The following is a 16,561-nucleotide window of genomic DNA, read 5'->3' on the forward strand; positions in this document are numbered from 1 at the left end:
AAAATTTTTTACAAATTTCCTCTAAAAACTCTTCCGGCTTACGTTGAATGCTTTTCTGATACTTTCCAGAAACTTTCTGTGATCTATCTCAGGAGAATTTTTTCAGCTTCCTGCTTCCGCTGTAAGCTTTTCCAGCTTCAAGATGCCTTTTTTCGCCGAAATCTCGCAAATTTATTTTCGAACATATGTAATTAATAACTCTCGTTCAGTTATAACAGTTCTCTCGAGACTTCCAACTTCACTGGAACTACAACTGACTACTTCCGGAAGTTTCTTTCCACATCCCTGAGAAGATTTGCGCGACCTCACCTGAAACTGTCTTTAAAACTCCTTAAGAAGTCTTTTAGGCTTCCCCTGTAAGTGATTTCTAACTTCCCTTAGAAGTTTTTCGCACAGAAATTTGTTCCGATATCTTTCGAACGTTTCCTTCTATATTCCTCACGAAAGTTTCCCCAAACATCTTCATAAAGAATTTTTGCCTCCCGCTAAACTTATTGTCTGTCTTCATCTTTACGATTTCTTTCGGTTCGTCTTCTCCCGGAACCTTATTCAGACTTATCGCGGTAGTTCGTTGATCGGAACTTTCACTGATCTCCACCATTAGTTTCTTCCGATTAACTACATTAATTTCTTTCTGTTTCCTTTCCGGATATCTCTTTCAACATGTCGTAAGAGCTTCGAAATCCCACGGAAATTTCATTCGACTTTCCCACGAAAACACAAAGCAAATTTCCCAGTAATGATTTCCCGGGTGATGTGATCTATTTTAACGTGTAGGACTACGTCTGTGATTTCTATATAGGGGTACACTTTGTGAAAACTGGAAATGGAACATGTAACAAAATTATGAAAGATTTTGAACGTTAATAACTCAGCTGCCCCTGGATCAATTTCAATAATTTTATCAGCAATATTTCTACGCACCTGTTAAATTTAGGACTTCACCGTTTTTCAAAACGTTACTATTGAAAATTGCACGAATGTGTAACTTTAGCTATGATATTTAAAATTATCACCGATTGCATGCGAAAAGCGATTTCCCTGACACAGATTTCAAAGTTGAATTCCATCCGGTCTCACCAAACGGTGTTTATTCAATTACCGCGTGGTGAGTGGTGGTGTTCTCCAGTACACAACGAAAGGCTCCCCGCAAGCAACGAGCTGCAGCCCACATGAGCGTCCATAGAAGGAGGAAGAAGGCGCACCGCTATTGATCGGAATCAGTAGCTCTTCGTGAGTCGCTGTAAGCCATCTATGTCAAGCGCGTCATACTAAAGACTATAAACAGATAGAACCCGCTCAAATTGCTATTCCTACACAAAACACAAGCAAAAGTTAACAAATAAGATTTCGCCATTGCGTACAACCCCATATGGTTGTCCCTTGTAGTTTTTTTAAAGAAATTTATATATAGCATGGCTTTTCTTAAAAATAGCAATTTTCCGGTAAACCGAATCAGATTTCCTGGAATCGGCAATTTTTGATATTTCTACTGGGAATAGTTTCCCTGGATATCACGGGTAGGAAACACAAATTCTGAGGCTAATTCGAAAGATAACACTTCTCGACAAATTGGAAATTATTTTTATGAGATGTGAAATTTAAACATATTTGGCTTTATTGTGGTCCTCTGAGTTAATCAATAATCTATTACATTCAATGCTAGTTGTATTTCCTATCATCATCCGCAGCAAATACCGCAGAGAATGATATAAGTTGGCCATGCAGACGATGTGATGATTTTTTATCTTTTTTATTTAATGAATTTTTCAATAAAGTACCTCAATGTTTTGTTCCGTTTTGCTGTTTTTATGACCATTTTTCCAAATATAGAGTGGGTTACAGCTTCGACAAAGTTGTTTGATTTAATATTCTCAATTTAAGACCGAGTTTTGGTGAAATTTTAACAATATTTGGATTTTTGGTAAGCAAATTTATTAGGATTATTCCGTTTCGCATACAAAACTTAAAATTCTCCCGCAAATCGAGATTATTACCAAATTCGTTCAAATTTTGCCCAGTTTTTTGGGGTCTAGAATAAGCATTAAAAGAGCATTGGCGAATCCACTCTAATGTAAACACTTGGAAAAATGAACACGAAAACAGAAATACGCTACAAAACATTGGGGTACTTTTTTAGAAAATGAATTCGGCATCCTTTTGGATCCCTCTATGAATTATATATGTTACAGTAGAGTAGACCATGCTGAATAAAATAACGTTAAGATTAGCTGCTAAAACCTGCTAACCTGCAAGATACACCCCCTGTCAGATAGCGTTAAAAAATTATAAAAAAGGACCTAAATCCTTAAAACAAACAGATAGCGATTTGTTTTTGCAGCAAAAATTTGCATCATCAATTTTAATAAGACATAAAAAAGTTATTTTTTTTTTATCTTAGTGTATACCACTTGCAGTAGTGAAATGTTTTGCTTAAGGGGGTTAAGCAAAAAAAAAATCACCACTGCAATAAAGCAATTGAAGAAACACTCTAGAAGACATCAAAATGCTACGCTCAATAGTTCCGTCGCAACTGGCCATGTCCCTCTTTTTCTTGATGACATTTTGGATTTCGGTTTCATGTTTCATGCAGATTTCATTCATCGGAATACCCCTAAAGAACCCAATTGGGTTCTTTAAGGGTATTTCAAGGGGTGGTTACTAAGCACAGTGTGCCAAAAACACATCTGGGAACATCTGGGCACACTCATTGGTACTATTTGGCACCTATGGTACATAATTGATATGATCTTTAAAGTGACTGGCACCACTGCTCTTATCCTGCGGCTGCGCAGTGTAGATGTATCAAAATTTGATTGAACACACAATTTTGGGTATCCGCAACAGTTTATTTTTGCATAGTCCCACCGTCTCGCTATTGCTCACCACCCTCAAGGGAGTCGCACCTCCGGATGATCAATAGCCAGTCAGTTATTCGAACTTCAACATGCTGAGCTCCAGCTCCGGAATGAAATGTCCGGAGCTGGTCCCATCCTTTCGTCTGGACTAATGTAAAGTACCTAACTGATGTTAGTACATCAGCCAGGTCACCAGCCATTCATACATCCAATAGCATAAAACATTCTTTGCAGTTCCATGTCCCAGTTGCGATCGGTATACTTCAGATATTCCTCGCTTTTGGTTTGCAACATTGCAGCAAGCAAAACAAAACATTTGAACCGTCAAAATAGCGGGTTGCCGAACATACTATCATTCGCAAACAAACTCAGTTCGATGACCGGCACTCTCGGCACAGCACGGCACACTGAGAAAAATATTGGCGCAAAATATGTGTGTAGAGTGACCACTAGACTGATGCAAAATTTGTTTGCAAAATGGTTTCTGTCAAGTCAGTTTCTCACTAAATGAGTTCAAGTTTTGGGAGGCTAATTAGGGCCCAATTTGGAACCGTTTGAGCACTGTGGAGCGAAAATTTCAAATTTTACATCAGTCTAGTGACCACCCGTTGGGATATTTAGGTAAATGCATACATTCAAAATGGAACCAGAATCCAAAATTTCATCAATTTTGGTACATTGGAAGTATTTTAAATTAGTGCTTTTTTTTTCCTTTATTAACGAGACTTTCAGCCTTAGGCTGGTTCATCTCTACTTAAATTAGTGCAATATGTTAGTAAAAGTCACCATATTAGCGCCCCTCGGTGAAATTTTGTATGGGAATGGATTGTCAGTTTGCCAATTTAGTGTCAAACAGTGAAGTTGATATTTTGCTTTAAATCTTGATTTAAAGATCGAGATGAAAGATTATGGAATCGATAAAAAATTCGTTGTGCTCACAAGACAAAGTTCTTTCAGATGATGTATTAAAACAGATATTTTTTTTTTCAAAATTAAATAACCCAATTGGTTAAACGTTTATGGGTAGTAGCTGAGTGGTGCGGAGTCACTCCAAATGGTTTCAACATATATCCAACTGGTGCTGTCAAATCCAACGATCAGGGCTAACACCAAGGCTTAGGTCTCTTAAGCAGATTCGTTCAAAAGAATAAGTTTGATAATCAACACTCAATATTTTGTCCATAAATTAAGTTGCAAAGTAATAGCAACAATCAATACGAAACTAACGATTTTAAATTGGCTCACCACTTTAGTAGCCTATTGGTCCCAAGCAAACGATTAACGTACCCTATTCTAGTTGAAATTCTATTACTACACTATGTTTGTTTTGATTCGCTATGAAAGTTTGACAGATAACATTAGGGGTGTGTGGATTCATGCAGAACATGCAGGGGTGAGTGAAATAGCTTGGGACTGCTTGGGACCGTTGTTCTGGTACTGAGTGAGCCAAAAATAATAATGATTTTCTTCGGGACCCAGTGGTCTTAGAGTTACCTCTATGGTAATAGTTAGTTAGTTGGTTAGTAATCTTTATTAAGGAGACTTTCAGCCAAACGCTGGTTCGTCTCCGCCGTAAAGTAATAAAATAAGAGAGCTGACCAAATTTATGCATACACACATATACGAGCGTCAATTTTGACATAAAAATTCAGCTGAATCAAACGTACTTTCGAACTTTTTAGTCTCGGCCCACTTAATTTTACATGTCATGTTTGTTTACGTCTCATCCTTTATATCAAAGATGGATTCCGTCACGTGTAAGATTAGGTATTTCTAAGTGTGTACCAATGAAAAAGTACGATTAGTTCATTGCAATAATGACTAACGATTATAAACATCCTCAACAAAGATAACTTCTACATCAAAATAAACGGGTCTGAGGGAAAAGCACCAAAAGCATATTCGACCGGTTGACTTGATATTGATCAGTTTCTTACTTGATAACCTTTCAAATGGTTATTTCTAACTTAACAAAATATTGACTCAATCAAGCGATTGTAAGCAAATAATGAGAAAGTCACGAACGAGTTCTCATTTTTGCTCTAGACAAAAGGCGCCACTTTGTGAGCGATTTTGACAGGATGTAAACAAAGGCAAGAAAGTTAATATTTCTCAAGCAACAACTTGAAAATCGAACTGAAGCAACGTATAGCGATTAATACTATTTTTTTAGTTTCTATTCTATTCTTTTTCGTGGATTGCGGTTGAATTTGATTTACTCACTATTTAGTGCAGTACAAATTGTTTGATGTTTCAAAATAAAGTAAGCGCCCTAATTTGCTTTCATATGTATTAGCACTACTTTGCGATTCAGAAATTTAATCATCGAAGTTTAGTAATTACGAAAAAAATGCTTTAACACTGTGGATCGTTGTTGTTGAACACTGAGAACATTACAAACAACTTTGATCGATAACTAAACAAATGATTAAAGGTGAATAAACGTTGAACTAGACGCGTTTAGTAGAGGCTCATGAAATTACGGAAAAGTTCAGGGAGTATTGAAGAATCTAAACATACTTCCCAGAACTTTAGGGTTTGATTTGAACATTTTGGGAACACCCAGATGGTTATGAAAATTGGTCGTGTTGATAAAGCTTGAAAAGGAAACATTATGTAGTCTATTGTAAAGAGGCGAGATGTCGTTTCTTTAAAAATTCAGCCTCTTTTGTCTGTTGTAGTAATCCTAACCCCTACACAGAAAAACAAAACCACCCTACGGGCCCCAATGATGTTTAAGTGAATAACATTAAAATACATAGTCCAGCTTACTAAAATACACAATACAATAAAATACATGTTCATTCAACGGTTTAATGCGTTAGAAAAAATACGGGAAAAGCGCCGGGGTTGGACGTTCACGTTGATCTTCTCCAGGATTGTAGAATAATCAATTCTACCCTGTAAACTATCCGCGATGAGCAGGGCCCGCGAAGTGTCTCTCCTAGTCGTAGAAGCTCCAGATCAATCAGTTGACATCGACTTTCATAACTGGGTAGACGAAAAGGGTTTCTCCAAGGCAGCTTCCTCAGAGCAAATCGAAGAAATCGACGCTGAACAGACTCAACTCTTTCAGCACTATTGTTATAGCTTGGGTTCCATACTGCAGAGCAATATTCCAGGGTGGACCGCACCAGGGAACAGTATAGCGATTTGAGACAAGGTATATCGGAAAAATTCTTTGCAATCCTGAAAATGAATCCCAAAGGTCTTGACGCCTTGCCGACAATGAACGAGATGTGTTGCTTATACGTTAACTGGGAATCCAGAATAACTCCCAGGTCTTTTACGTGGTTGACACGGCTGATAGTTGTTTCCTGAAGTACATAATTGAACATGATCGGTTCCTTCTTGCGAGAGAAGGTGATAACTGAACACTTCGCGGGGTTGACCTCCATTCGGTTCAAGTTGCACCAGTTAGCAAACGCTTCGAGCTGGCATTGGAGGAAGTGACAGTCATCGATAGAACGGATCCGGATATAGCTTTTAAGATCATCTGCATACGATAGACGAGGGCCTTCGAGGACCAGATTCACGTCGTTAAAGTACAACAGGAAAATAAACGGGCCTAGGTGACTTCCTTGAGGTATCCCTGACGTGGCTGGGTAAGTAGCAGACTGACATTTACCAACGGTTACCATCAGCTGGCGATCACTGAGATAAGAGCGGTTGAGTTCTGTAAACTTACTATTGAGTTCCCTAATAATAATTGTATGGTTATTTTGCTAACCGAAGTGTTCGGGGTATCATCCAAAACCATTTGTAGAATAGTTTTGCCATATGGATTACCGTTCGTTTATGGTATTGGTTTATTAGGGTTGTGCCTTTCATTCGCTCTCACGTTCATTTTCATAAAAGGAAGAGCAAAACTACCTCATAGGAATGCGAGAAGTTAACGTTAAGTAAGTGATGCACAACTTAAAGTTGAGTAGCTTGAAGTTGACGTTGGCTGAAAACATATCTAAATATCTCTAAATATTAACGAAGACTACAAATCAAGAAGACTGGCAACTCGGCCAAAAATCAGAAGACCGTAACGGCAACGCCTCTTCTGAGCAAAAGTGGAACCTGTATATGTTGGTGTGTGTTAATTCACGAGTCAATTATTGGTTTTGTTATGATTGTCGTAAAAAATTAAACCTCTCTTCCTTTGCTTTAAGCTGACAACGGATAAAATTCCAGCTGAAATTGAACAGATGCGTCAGTAAAATAGTTTTGAAAATTAAAACTATGGCAATGATGCCATTCACAATGATGGTGGGACCTTCCTCGGTCATTAAGTTGCTATCTCAGAATCATCTTCCACTTTTCCTGAGCCTTTTAGTGATCCATTTATGGGCATTCGTATGGTGCATTAGTAAAATGCATGCCCGTTCCACACGGCTTTGGCACCTGGCCACAGCGGGGGGAGTTAAGTTGTGACGCTCGGCAACTTGGCACAGTACTCGCTGACCATTTTAATGTCACTGGGCAATCCGACATTCTTGTTATCGACCTCTTTTACTCAGAGTTGCTCAGAGTTACTCTGGTTTGCTCTGGGATCTGATCTAATTTTTAACGAAAACAAAATTAGTAGGGCATATAGTTTTGGAATCTGACCATGCAAATGTCAGTTCGATAACGAAACGAAAACAATGAATGAAGAAAATAAATGGATGCAATATTTAAATAAGGAAATAATCTCGTTTTCAGCTAGTTCATTGAAGTTTTGGCTATTTTCTTAAATCACTCTGATGATGGCTTTCTGCAGGGCACTTTTCTCTTTGCAATGATAATGAAAATGACCAGGATCTTGCTACCGTAGTACTAGACATCCAGATGCTTAGAGCAAGCGAATTGATATTCCCTTCCGGCTACAAGCTCCGGTGGGGACATGTACTTGATGATGAGTCCTGTGAGGTCCATCTATGTTACCCTAGCCCCTAGCTCCCTATATTTTGTATCAAAATAGCAACGTTATTGCGTGATGTTTGTTTTGCTAATAGGTTATCCGATGAATAGAGTGTATTTTACGGCATAGATCACCGGCTGAAAAAACTAACGTGTCAAAGCAATCGAGATAATAAAATCGTTCATCAGAGAGCAAAAGAGTTCCTCAGAGTAACTCTGGATTGCACTTAATTCCTCACTGTCTTCCCCCTCGGTTGTTATCATTCTCTGGAAGGGGTCGGTCGATTCCAAGAATTCCGGTGGTTTCATGTTCTGACAACACCTAAAATGGAAATATATTCTTTTGGGATTATAGTCCTTCAACCTTTCATTTTCATTTTCTCCTACATTACATCCTACTACGCCTTCCGTTGGATCGTGATGTAGGCATCGGATCATTCTTCTTTTTGAATCCTTGAATTTTCGGCAGCTTCCGAATAACGGTAGTTCACTCAATGATGGTGGAAGCTGTCAATTCCGTTTTATTGATTGCTTCCAACAGGCAAAATAAACAATATTTCGGTTCCTCGTTCACAAGTAACAGCTACTTTCACTAGGTATCGAACCAAATTTCAATCCTCTACTTGATCCACCATGACAAGTTTTTTTTTCGGTTTGGAGTTGGAAAAACACCGGCTTGCTGGGATTAGGATACAAATTGCGGGGAAATTTTGTGGAGCAAAACAAAAACAACAACGAGTACCGTGATACTATTTTCTCACCCCAATGGGTCTGGGTTCAATCACAGCCGAGGTCGGTTTGATTTTTCTGAGGCATAAAAATCTCTGGTCACGCCTTCCTTCGGAAGGGAAGTAAAGCTTTTGGTCCCGGCCCATGTGTGTTGTGAATGGGTGCGATATCCTACGCAGGTGTGGAAGCTGTCTTCCTGCACATTGGATTGCCGTCAATGGATGGCAATCGATGTCCGTCGGTGATTGGCACTAGATTGCGGAACAGAGACCGACGTTAAATAACGGAATGAAGAACGAGTACCGTGTTATCATTATTCGTGTCGGTGAAATTAGGTGGTGACACACACAGTCACTGTTAATGAGCAGTCTCACTAACACTTGTGCTTCAAAGTTCCACCTTTGATTGACAGAGGCGCTGTTATCAGTGACGTTTGACATTTGTATGGGAGAAGGGAACAGTTGTCAGTCTTCGATATTAATCTAATCTAATCTAATACAAACGCAGCCAGTACGAGAAAGCATCCTGGAAAATAATTAGATTCGATAACGCCTAATCATTTTTCTTGTCTACGTTGATGTTTGCAGCATATCTGAGACATGACATAAACATCAAAACGGCCAGGCCTACTGCGTTGCATTTGTCGCAAAGATGATGCCGCAAAGATGATTCGAGTTTAAATAAATATATCTAACCACCGATGCATTTTGAGAATATACAGGGGTAGAAGGATGCGTAAACATACCGTATCAAACGCTCCAAGTTATGTAAGAGTGGATTTAACTATGTAATGATGTAATGAATGGTTTACATAATATAGTATAATCACCAAATGCCTCTGAATAATTAATTTATAGATAAAAATGGAATGATCTCACCAAAACTGGTCTGCTTGACTGTGATCATCAACTTTTCCGGACTTCTGAAAAACTGATACGGAATGTCGCTTTGATAGACGAGTGTTAAAAGCATTGGCATCAATTCAACGTTTGGTTATTAACTGCGCTTTATGATCCTCGGAACCCAACTATGGTGGCTTATTCTGTTATGGGAGATCTTGGGATTAAACCCACTCACTTAGAAATTATTATTTTTACACGAGACGTAAATCATGGAACGTAAACAAACATGGCATGTAAAATTAAGTGTCTTGAAACTGAATCATATGCAACTCGACGAAAAGTGCATTTGATTGAATTGGTTTTCTCGTCCTTTTCAACTGATTCTTATGTCAAAAGGGTCGCTTGCATGTGTCCGTCTCAGGGCACTAAAATTTACATGTCTTTTTCGTAGTGTGCATGATATTCTGCACATTAAGCAAAAACGTTCCCTCCAGGTGGTTATTTTTTAATATAAGAATGGTACTGCCTACGGCAACAACGACGAGACTACGATGGCAAATACGGCGGCACTTACGACGACGACAACAGCGAGCGTGGAACTAACCATTTGTCTAGGATATAACACCTAAAACAAAATTGCATTCCAGACTCGACCTTCTCAAATTTGCATGAAACTTTGTATAATTGTTTGTAAGGCTTCATTATTGAAATTCGGCCATTGTAAATCTCGCATAAAGCTTCAAAATGGCGTATTCGATATCCTTCAACAAATCATAGCTCAAAAACGTCACATCCTCTATCACACCCAATCAAATTGGCATTTGAGACAAAAATATGCTTTTCATAATTTCAAAATTTTCTGTTTAAAATTTCACAAAAAATATTTTAAATAAAAAGTTTAAAAATGTGTCCAAAGGTTCTTGCCCTACGATTTTTGTTAATTTTTAAGTGTCTAACATAAAAGTTCCAAAAAATATAGCATTTTTCAAACGCATTTCAATGAAAAATATTCAAAAAATATTGTGGAAGGTCATTTTTGGTTATTAAAGTTTTAAACACTTATTTGGACTTTTACCCAAAGCTACTAGACATTTCCAACCAATTATTTTTCTCAGACGTCATTTCGATTCGAAGTGACATTTTCGAGTTATGGTTTGTAGAAAAAATTCAAATACGCAATTCTGAAGTTTTTTGCAAGATTCAAAATGGACGAATTTTAGCACAAATGTAAATGATTAACCATAACAAACAATTATGCAAAGTTTCATCCAACTCGGAGAAGGTCACATTAGATCGATTCGTCATTTAGGGTGGATTTACTGATTTCTTTAAAAATGGGACATTTCCAAAAATGAATGAAGATTAAATTATTAAAAAAATATAGGAGGAATATATCGATTGTCAGCCTAAATGCCCCTAATTTGGGCCCATAGAATTGCATAAGAAAAACAGCTTTGACGAAAATAAGCAAAATTCTACTCCACTCCTAGCATGACTTAAATTTGCTAGGTCCAATGATATTTGTTCGTTCTATTGGAAATTGATAATCGAAAAGTTTGTATTATTTTGATTTTTGACGCGAAGCTAATAAAGTGACAGCTCAGTCCGATGATTTCGCCATGTTTAGCCATTCAGCTGCGTGTTTTCTTCGAATACTTCTGGCCAAAATTTACGGTACTCCTTTGAGCTGTGCTTCTACCAGGACAGTTTCAAGATTTTCCGGATTCAGCAAAGCAAACCCTTTCTTCCTAATTTTCGCTGTTTGACGGCTTTCAATATAAATTTGCCGAAACCAAAACCGCCCGAAGCATACAAACATAAGGCAAAACAACAGAAGAAAAATATTTACGTCCAATACCTCGGAAATTTAATAACCGGAATCTACATAATTTTTCAAAAGTGGCAAAAGTTGAAGAATCTCAACGGAATCAACAACTGAAATTTCAACAGCTCCATAAAATGCAGAGCTTTGGAATAGAACCATTCCAGCCAGATAATAAAAACGCTTATTTTTTGATGGTTTCAATCACCATTTTGACAAAAGTTTGCTTCTAATTACTCTCCATCCAGCTGAAGAAACACAATGATTCAAAGTAATAAAATCGCAACTACTTCAACACCGATCTTTAAAACATCGATAAATGTCCCAAATGTTATGATTTGTGTCAGCCTTACTGGTTGGTTACTCTCCATTTTCGTCCCCAAAAGAATAAACTTTCTCCGAACTTCGAACTTTGCAATCCAGCAAACAACCTTCCGCCACGCATACAAGTCTCCGACGTTCGCTCGTTCGCTTGCACTCCGTTCTGGTCCCGCCGTTCAATGGAGCCGCATGGTACCGGACAGCCCAGCCCGCACTGCCATGGTGGTGTGCAAAACAAGCAACATAGTGTGGCGCGTGGTAGTGCAAAAAAAAAAGACGGACGAAGATGATGCGAAGATAATTTCGCATGTGCCAAAAAAAAACAACAACCGTGCAGATTAGAACGTTCGAACATCGTTCGTTTCGACCAGAATTTCGCAACCCGCAGCTTGACAGCTTCGCGTGCGTTTCGCTTTTTGCTGCAGTGCAAAAAATTCGCGTCACTGAGTTCCCTTCTCGCCGTGTCGCGGCTTATGTGTATGTATGCTCGTTCGTTGGGGAGGGCGGTGTGGGGTTGGTATGGGAAGAGAACGAGTAGAGCATAAAATTCGCAACACTCCCCTCGTGTGCGGCGCCCGTTTCCCGTTGCCTCTAGTAGCGTGCACGGGCAGACAAGGAAGCAGGCGAGGTTTGATTCTTTTGTTCGTGTTGTTGTGTGAGTGGTTTGTTCGGTATGAGTATTCAAGGATGGTGTGTGGATGGGTTTTCCACCCTTCCCGACCTCCCAACCGAGCTACCCCCCCCCCCCACACACACACACACACACAAATAAACACATACAATGGGAAACGGGGAAATATGGGCTGTGTGTGAGTTTGTTGATGAACAACGCTCTTCGTAGTGTCGTAGTCGTGTGACCGTCGTCTTTTAACTATCCAACCAACCAGCCAGCCATTCTTGGTCAGCGCAGTGCGTGGAGAGGAAAAACAAAATTCTGACTGACGGCGGCAACGACGGCTGCCTGACGATGCTATCGGGTGAGTTTTTTATTTTATTTTTTTGCTTTGCGCGGCTGAGTTGTGGGGTGTGCTGAGTTGGTATCCTGTGATAGGATCGGGTTCGCCTGGGACAGTGTGTCCTGACGGAAGGTAATTTTTTGTCCCCCCCCCCCCCTCTCCTCTGGAAGATTTGGGTGTGAGGATCGCGGGGTCAGCGAGTGTCGGTGTGTTGGTGTGCGAATTCGTGAATCGAGTGAGGGGCGAGTCGAGGTGTCTTGGTGTTGTGTCAGTCTTCCTTATGGCGAGTTGAGGATCGAGGAGGAATTCTGCAGGAAGGTCGCGGAAAAACGGGTCTCTTTCTCGGGTGAAACTTGGTGGGTTCCTTGGCGTGTATTTGTGTGCATCGTGGTCGTCGACTGATGTTTATTTATTTCGCACATACACTGACCTGAATGAGGCAGGAACCAGCACACAGAGCACGGTGTATGTTTGCCGTGTGGATTGTACAGTTCGGCTAGCAGTAGCCAGTTGTACCGTAGCTGCTGTAGAGTGCTGTAAAGTGTGTTGGAACTCTCTGTGTGTCTCGCGTCTGGCTCTGACCGCTCTGTAGTGACTGACAAAGTCTGAGGCCACAGAGCAGCAGCAGTAGATGGCACAGCCGCGACGACCGGTCGCGACAAACGGGTGTGAAGACATACACGCACTGCTGTCTATTCGTTACCCTGGACTACACCGGGCAGGTTTGGGCAGGTTCTAGACCACTGCTCCGCTACTAGTCCTAGACACAAATCTACTTCCTCGCGTTACCGTCTCATTTAGACAAAGGACCTCGCAGCGACAGCAAAAAAAAAATCCTGGATCCTAGATCCGCAATCCGACCCCTCCGAGACGGGTGGCAGTGTTCAAGAAGTCGGTCATAGACACCGACACGGCCGACAGGCAGTGAGTGTATAGGGAAAGTAAAGAGTGTGACGTAGCGCGACCGCCATTACACACCGCGCCGCGCCGAGTTCTTTTATTCGCGTTCGATTTGATATGATTTTTTTTTTGGCACTTGGTAGGTGGTGTTCAGTTTAGCGCGCGGATGAGGCAAGGAGTAGTGAGTAAGTGAGTGAGATTTGGACAGACTCACAAACCAAAAAAAAAGCAAGGTGATCGAACCTTTCGCGAAAGGTGGTGAATCTCCGCGCAAACCGCAAACCCACCCCCCCATTTCGCATCTCATCGCCGGGCTGACCCGGTTCAGTTCGTTCTTCGATTCACCGGAAGCAGTGAAGGGCAATTTCGGATCAGAGTGCAATGATTTAGAGAGGAGTGTTTTAACGTTTTCTAGTGGTGCAGTTTCCCACACGCGCTATCGAAGGCATGAATCAAAAGTGAAGCGTGTGATATCTCAGTGTTGTAGTGGCGAAGTCGAAGCATATAGAAAGTGAGCTGTCCGGAATTGGAGCAGCTAACTGTACTTTCGCGAATCCATCCAACGTCGTCCACCGTCTCAACGGACAGCAACAATCGGAATCAAACTCAAGCCTCTATCGAGCAACGGTTATATAAAATGTCATCTTGCGAAGGTACTTAAAAAAATTTCTCCCACAGATTTTCCCAAAATTTTAGGATCTTTGTTGCCAAGGGGGGCTCGACTAGACTCGTGTGTGTATCTCTTTGTTGTGTTTATGTATCGGTCTGTGTGCGTTGGTGCTTCCAATCTAATTGGATTAGCCCAACTGGGTGCGACTTCCAAACTTGCTGTCCCTCGTCTTAGAATCTTCCTAATCGACTGCAATTTTTCGCACATTGCAGTTCCCGGTTAGCGGCCACATTCCTCGCAGAAAACCGAGCAGAATTTGTCCACCATTTTGTTTTTTCCTCGCACTCTACTGCTGCTGTTGCTGCTGCTGCGGCTGCAACTACCATCGTCGTCGTCGTCGTCGTCGTCGTAGACCCGTATCGATACTTGCTCTTTCTCGCAATTCCTTCGCCAAGCTCCTTGCAGCCACCCCTCGGACAAAGAGCCATGAAAAGTGCAACCGGAGCCGCCGGACCCACAAACCCGTCGTGTATGTGCGTTCCGGGTAGAACGAGACAACCATCGCTGCCGCAAACCGCACATGCCGCACACTGCACTTCGGTGTGTCGTCGTTGTCGTCGTCGTCGTCGTTGTCGTCGCCAGTGGAAAAAGTGCATTCATACATACACTGCAATTTCGCACTTATACCACAGCGGTCGGCTTTTGGTTTATGGTCGTCGTTGTGGGGCCGAGCTTCCTCTCTACCAACTTTCATCATCATCATCATATTTCGCCAAACGATGGCTTCGCTTCGTTTGTGCACTGCAATATGAGAAACACGTGTTTCCGTCCACCACGAGACGACGACGTCGATGGGGGTGCGTGCGATGATGCTAGGGCGTGAGGGCCCATTGACCCATCGCCAAAAGTCCTTGATCTTGATCTCCTTTGCCCGAACAGATTCAAGCTGCATTCCTAAAACGAAAAAAAAAAAAACAAAAAGATGAGAAAATTGCTACTCTGCTCTTCGTTCTGGGATGGGATGCATTTTTCGGGTTGATCCCAAATTCTAGGAACCATGTCAAAACAAATCAGCTGCGATGAACCTGCTTCGGAACCCCTTTAAATCTCATCAACACGATGCGAAGGGATAGCAAAAAAACATTCCCTCGCTCTTGCTGCCCAGACGCGAGCCGAAAAACTAGTTTCCACCACCCTGGCCATTGTTGTCGTCCATCCATCCGCGTGACACGCAGGAGGGGTGAGTTTCCCGGGCTCGGCATTCGGACTCCGATTGACCGACTGTCTGTCTATGATAGCGCGTTTGATTCGGTTTGTAATCAAACAAATTGGTTCTCCTTAAGCTTCCGACTTTTCCGGCAGGGACACGATTGTGCTTGTTTGGCAACCGGGGGCTGATAAGGGTTATCATCGGCAGACTGTGCCTTCGATAGGAATATCAATCATGTGCATTCGAAGAAGTTTAAACTATCATCGGATAATGGGGTTTTGCTGGGAGATAAGAAGTGCAATCTGAAATGGGAGGGAAACATCGGATTAATACAGTTATTGAAGATGTGATGCATATCAGGAAACAGTTTTTCAATCGCGATAATATTCTACCCAGGTCTGCTGTCAAATGTGCAAGAGAAAATCGTAAACTCATCCATCACTGATCATGTAAACCTACTGGAACCTGAACAGGACTGGAATGCTATTCACGGCATGATAGAATGATAATCCAGATAAGTGGTCCAAGACTTATTTTTTGTGAAAACATATTCTAGATATAAGCAATTATCAGCTATTTTAGTGTATCCAAAACAGTCCAAATCTTTTGGTTTTCGATCGAAATTCATTTATTTGTCACCAAATAAAAAATGCTAAATGAAAAGAAAATCACAGAGCTCCAGAATAAGTTTCATTGATTGACTTTCGTAAATGGCCACTTTTTGGATGCCCCGGTTCTTCCGAAAGATCAAGCCGTGGCCTCCAAAGTTTATATTCCGTTTCCAGATTTAAATTTAATCATATATCAATCCAACATTTGATTTGACGACATTTCGGATATTCTAGATCTTTTGGCGGATCACCCCATGGCACTCAAGGTTCACAATCTGGCCATAATGATATAACATCACTACATGTGGTCGCAAAAAAAAATCTCTGAGCTGTTGGCTAGTTTCGTGGAATGCCATTTTTGCGAATGTTTCGGATTTTCTTAAGGACCATCCCGTGGCCTTCAGGACTCCATATTCCTGCCCTGGTTTCAAATTCCTGAGCTTTAGAATTGCATTAATTCTCTTGAACTTCCTGAGGACTACCCCAAGGTTCCACATTCCGGACATCTTCATTCTTCATCTTTGCATTTCAAGCTTATTGCTTATCGCATATTGGCTTATTGCGTGCTCTTAACTTAGTGTTCTAGATGCACTTCCACAGTTATTAGATGAGAGCTTTTGATGCCTGTACCATTTTTGCATTAGTATAATTGTTTGGGGCAAGTACAATTCTACTCTTATTCTCCACTAACCTCGAGACGACCGCGAGTATTCGGTACAATCCCTGTACCTCTAGATTTAAGATTAGGATTAAGTTTGTATAACGAAAATTATAACTTGGCTCTGTAAAGTTTATTCGATTGAGCCTGTACA

General features: G+C 40.9%; 1 protein-coding gene across 3 annotated transcripts in view; it reads left to right on the forward strand.

Moving 5' to 3' along the window:
* The window catches only part of Syp (Syncrip), a 121,236-nt gene that overhangs the window by 23,442 nt on the left and 81,233 nt on the right, over nt 1-16,561 (forward strand). Inside the window, exon 1 of one of the 3 annotated variants that reach the window (XM_065239837.1) lies at nt 12,371-12,439. The exons of 1 other annotated variant lie outside the window; for it this stretch is intronic. In XM_065239837.1, the coding sequence (XP_065095909.1) occupies nt 12,430-12,439 (10 nt within the window). In that variant the 5' untranslated portion in view covers nt 12,371-12,429. Of the gene's footprint in view, nt 1-12,370; nt 12,440-13,720; nt 13,972-16,561 lie in introns of those variants that run through there. One more of the 3 variants, XM_065239836.1, reaches the window with a different exon arrangement.

This window comes from Ochlerotatus camptorhynchus, unplaced genomic scaffold, assembly GCF_037179485.1.
Source record: "Ochlerotatus camptorhynchus isolate MF236.1 unplaced genomic scaffold, CSIRO-AGI_Acam_v1.1 ptg000062l, whole genome shotgun sequence".
NCBI classification, from domain to species: Eukaryota; Metazoa; Arthropoda; class Insecta; order Diptera; family Culicidae; genus Ochlerotatus; species Ochlerotatus camptorhynchus.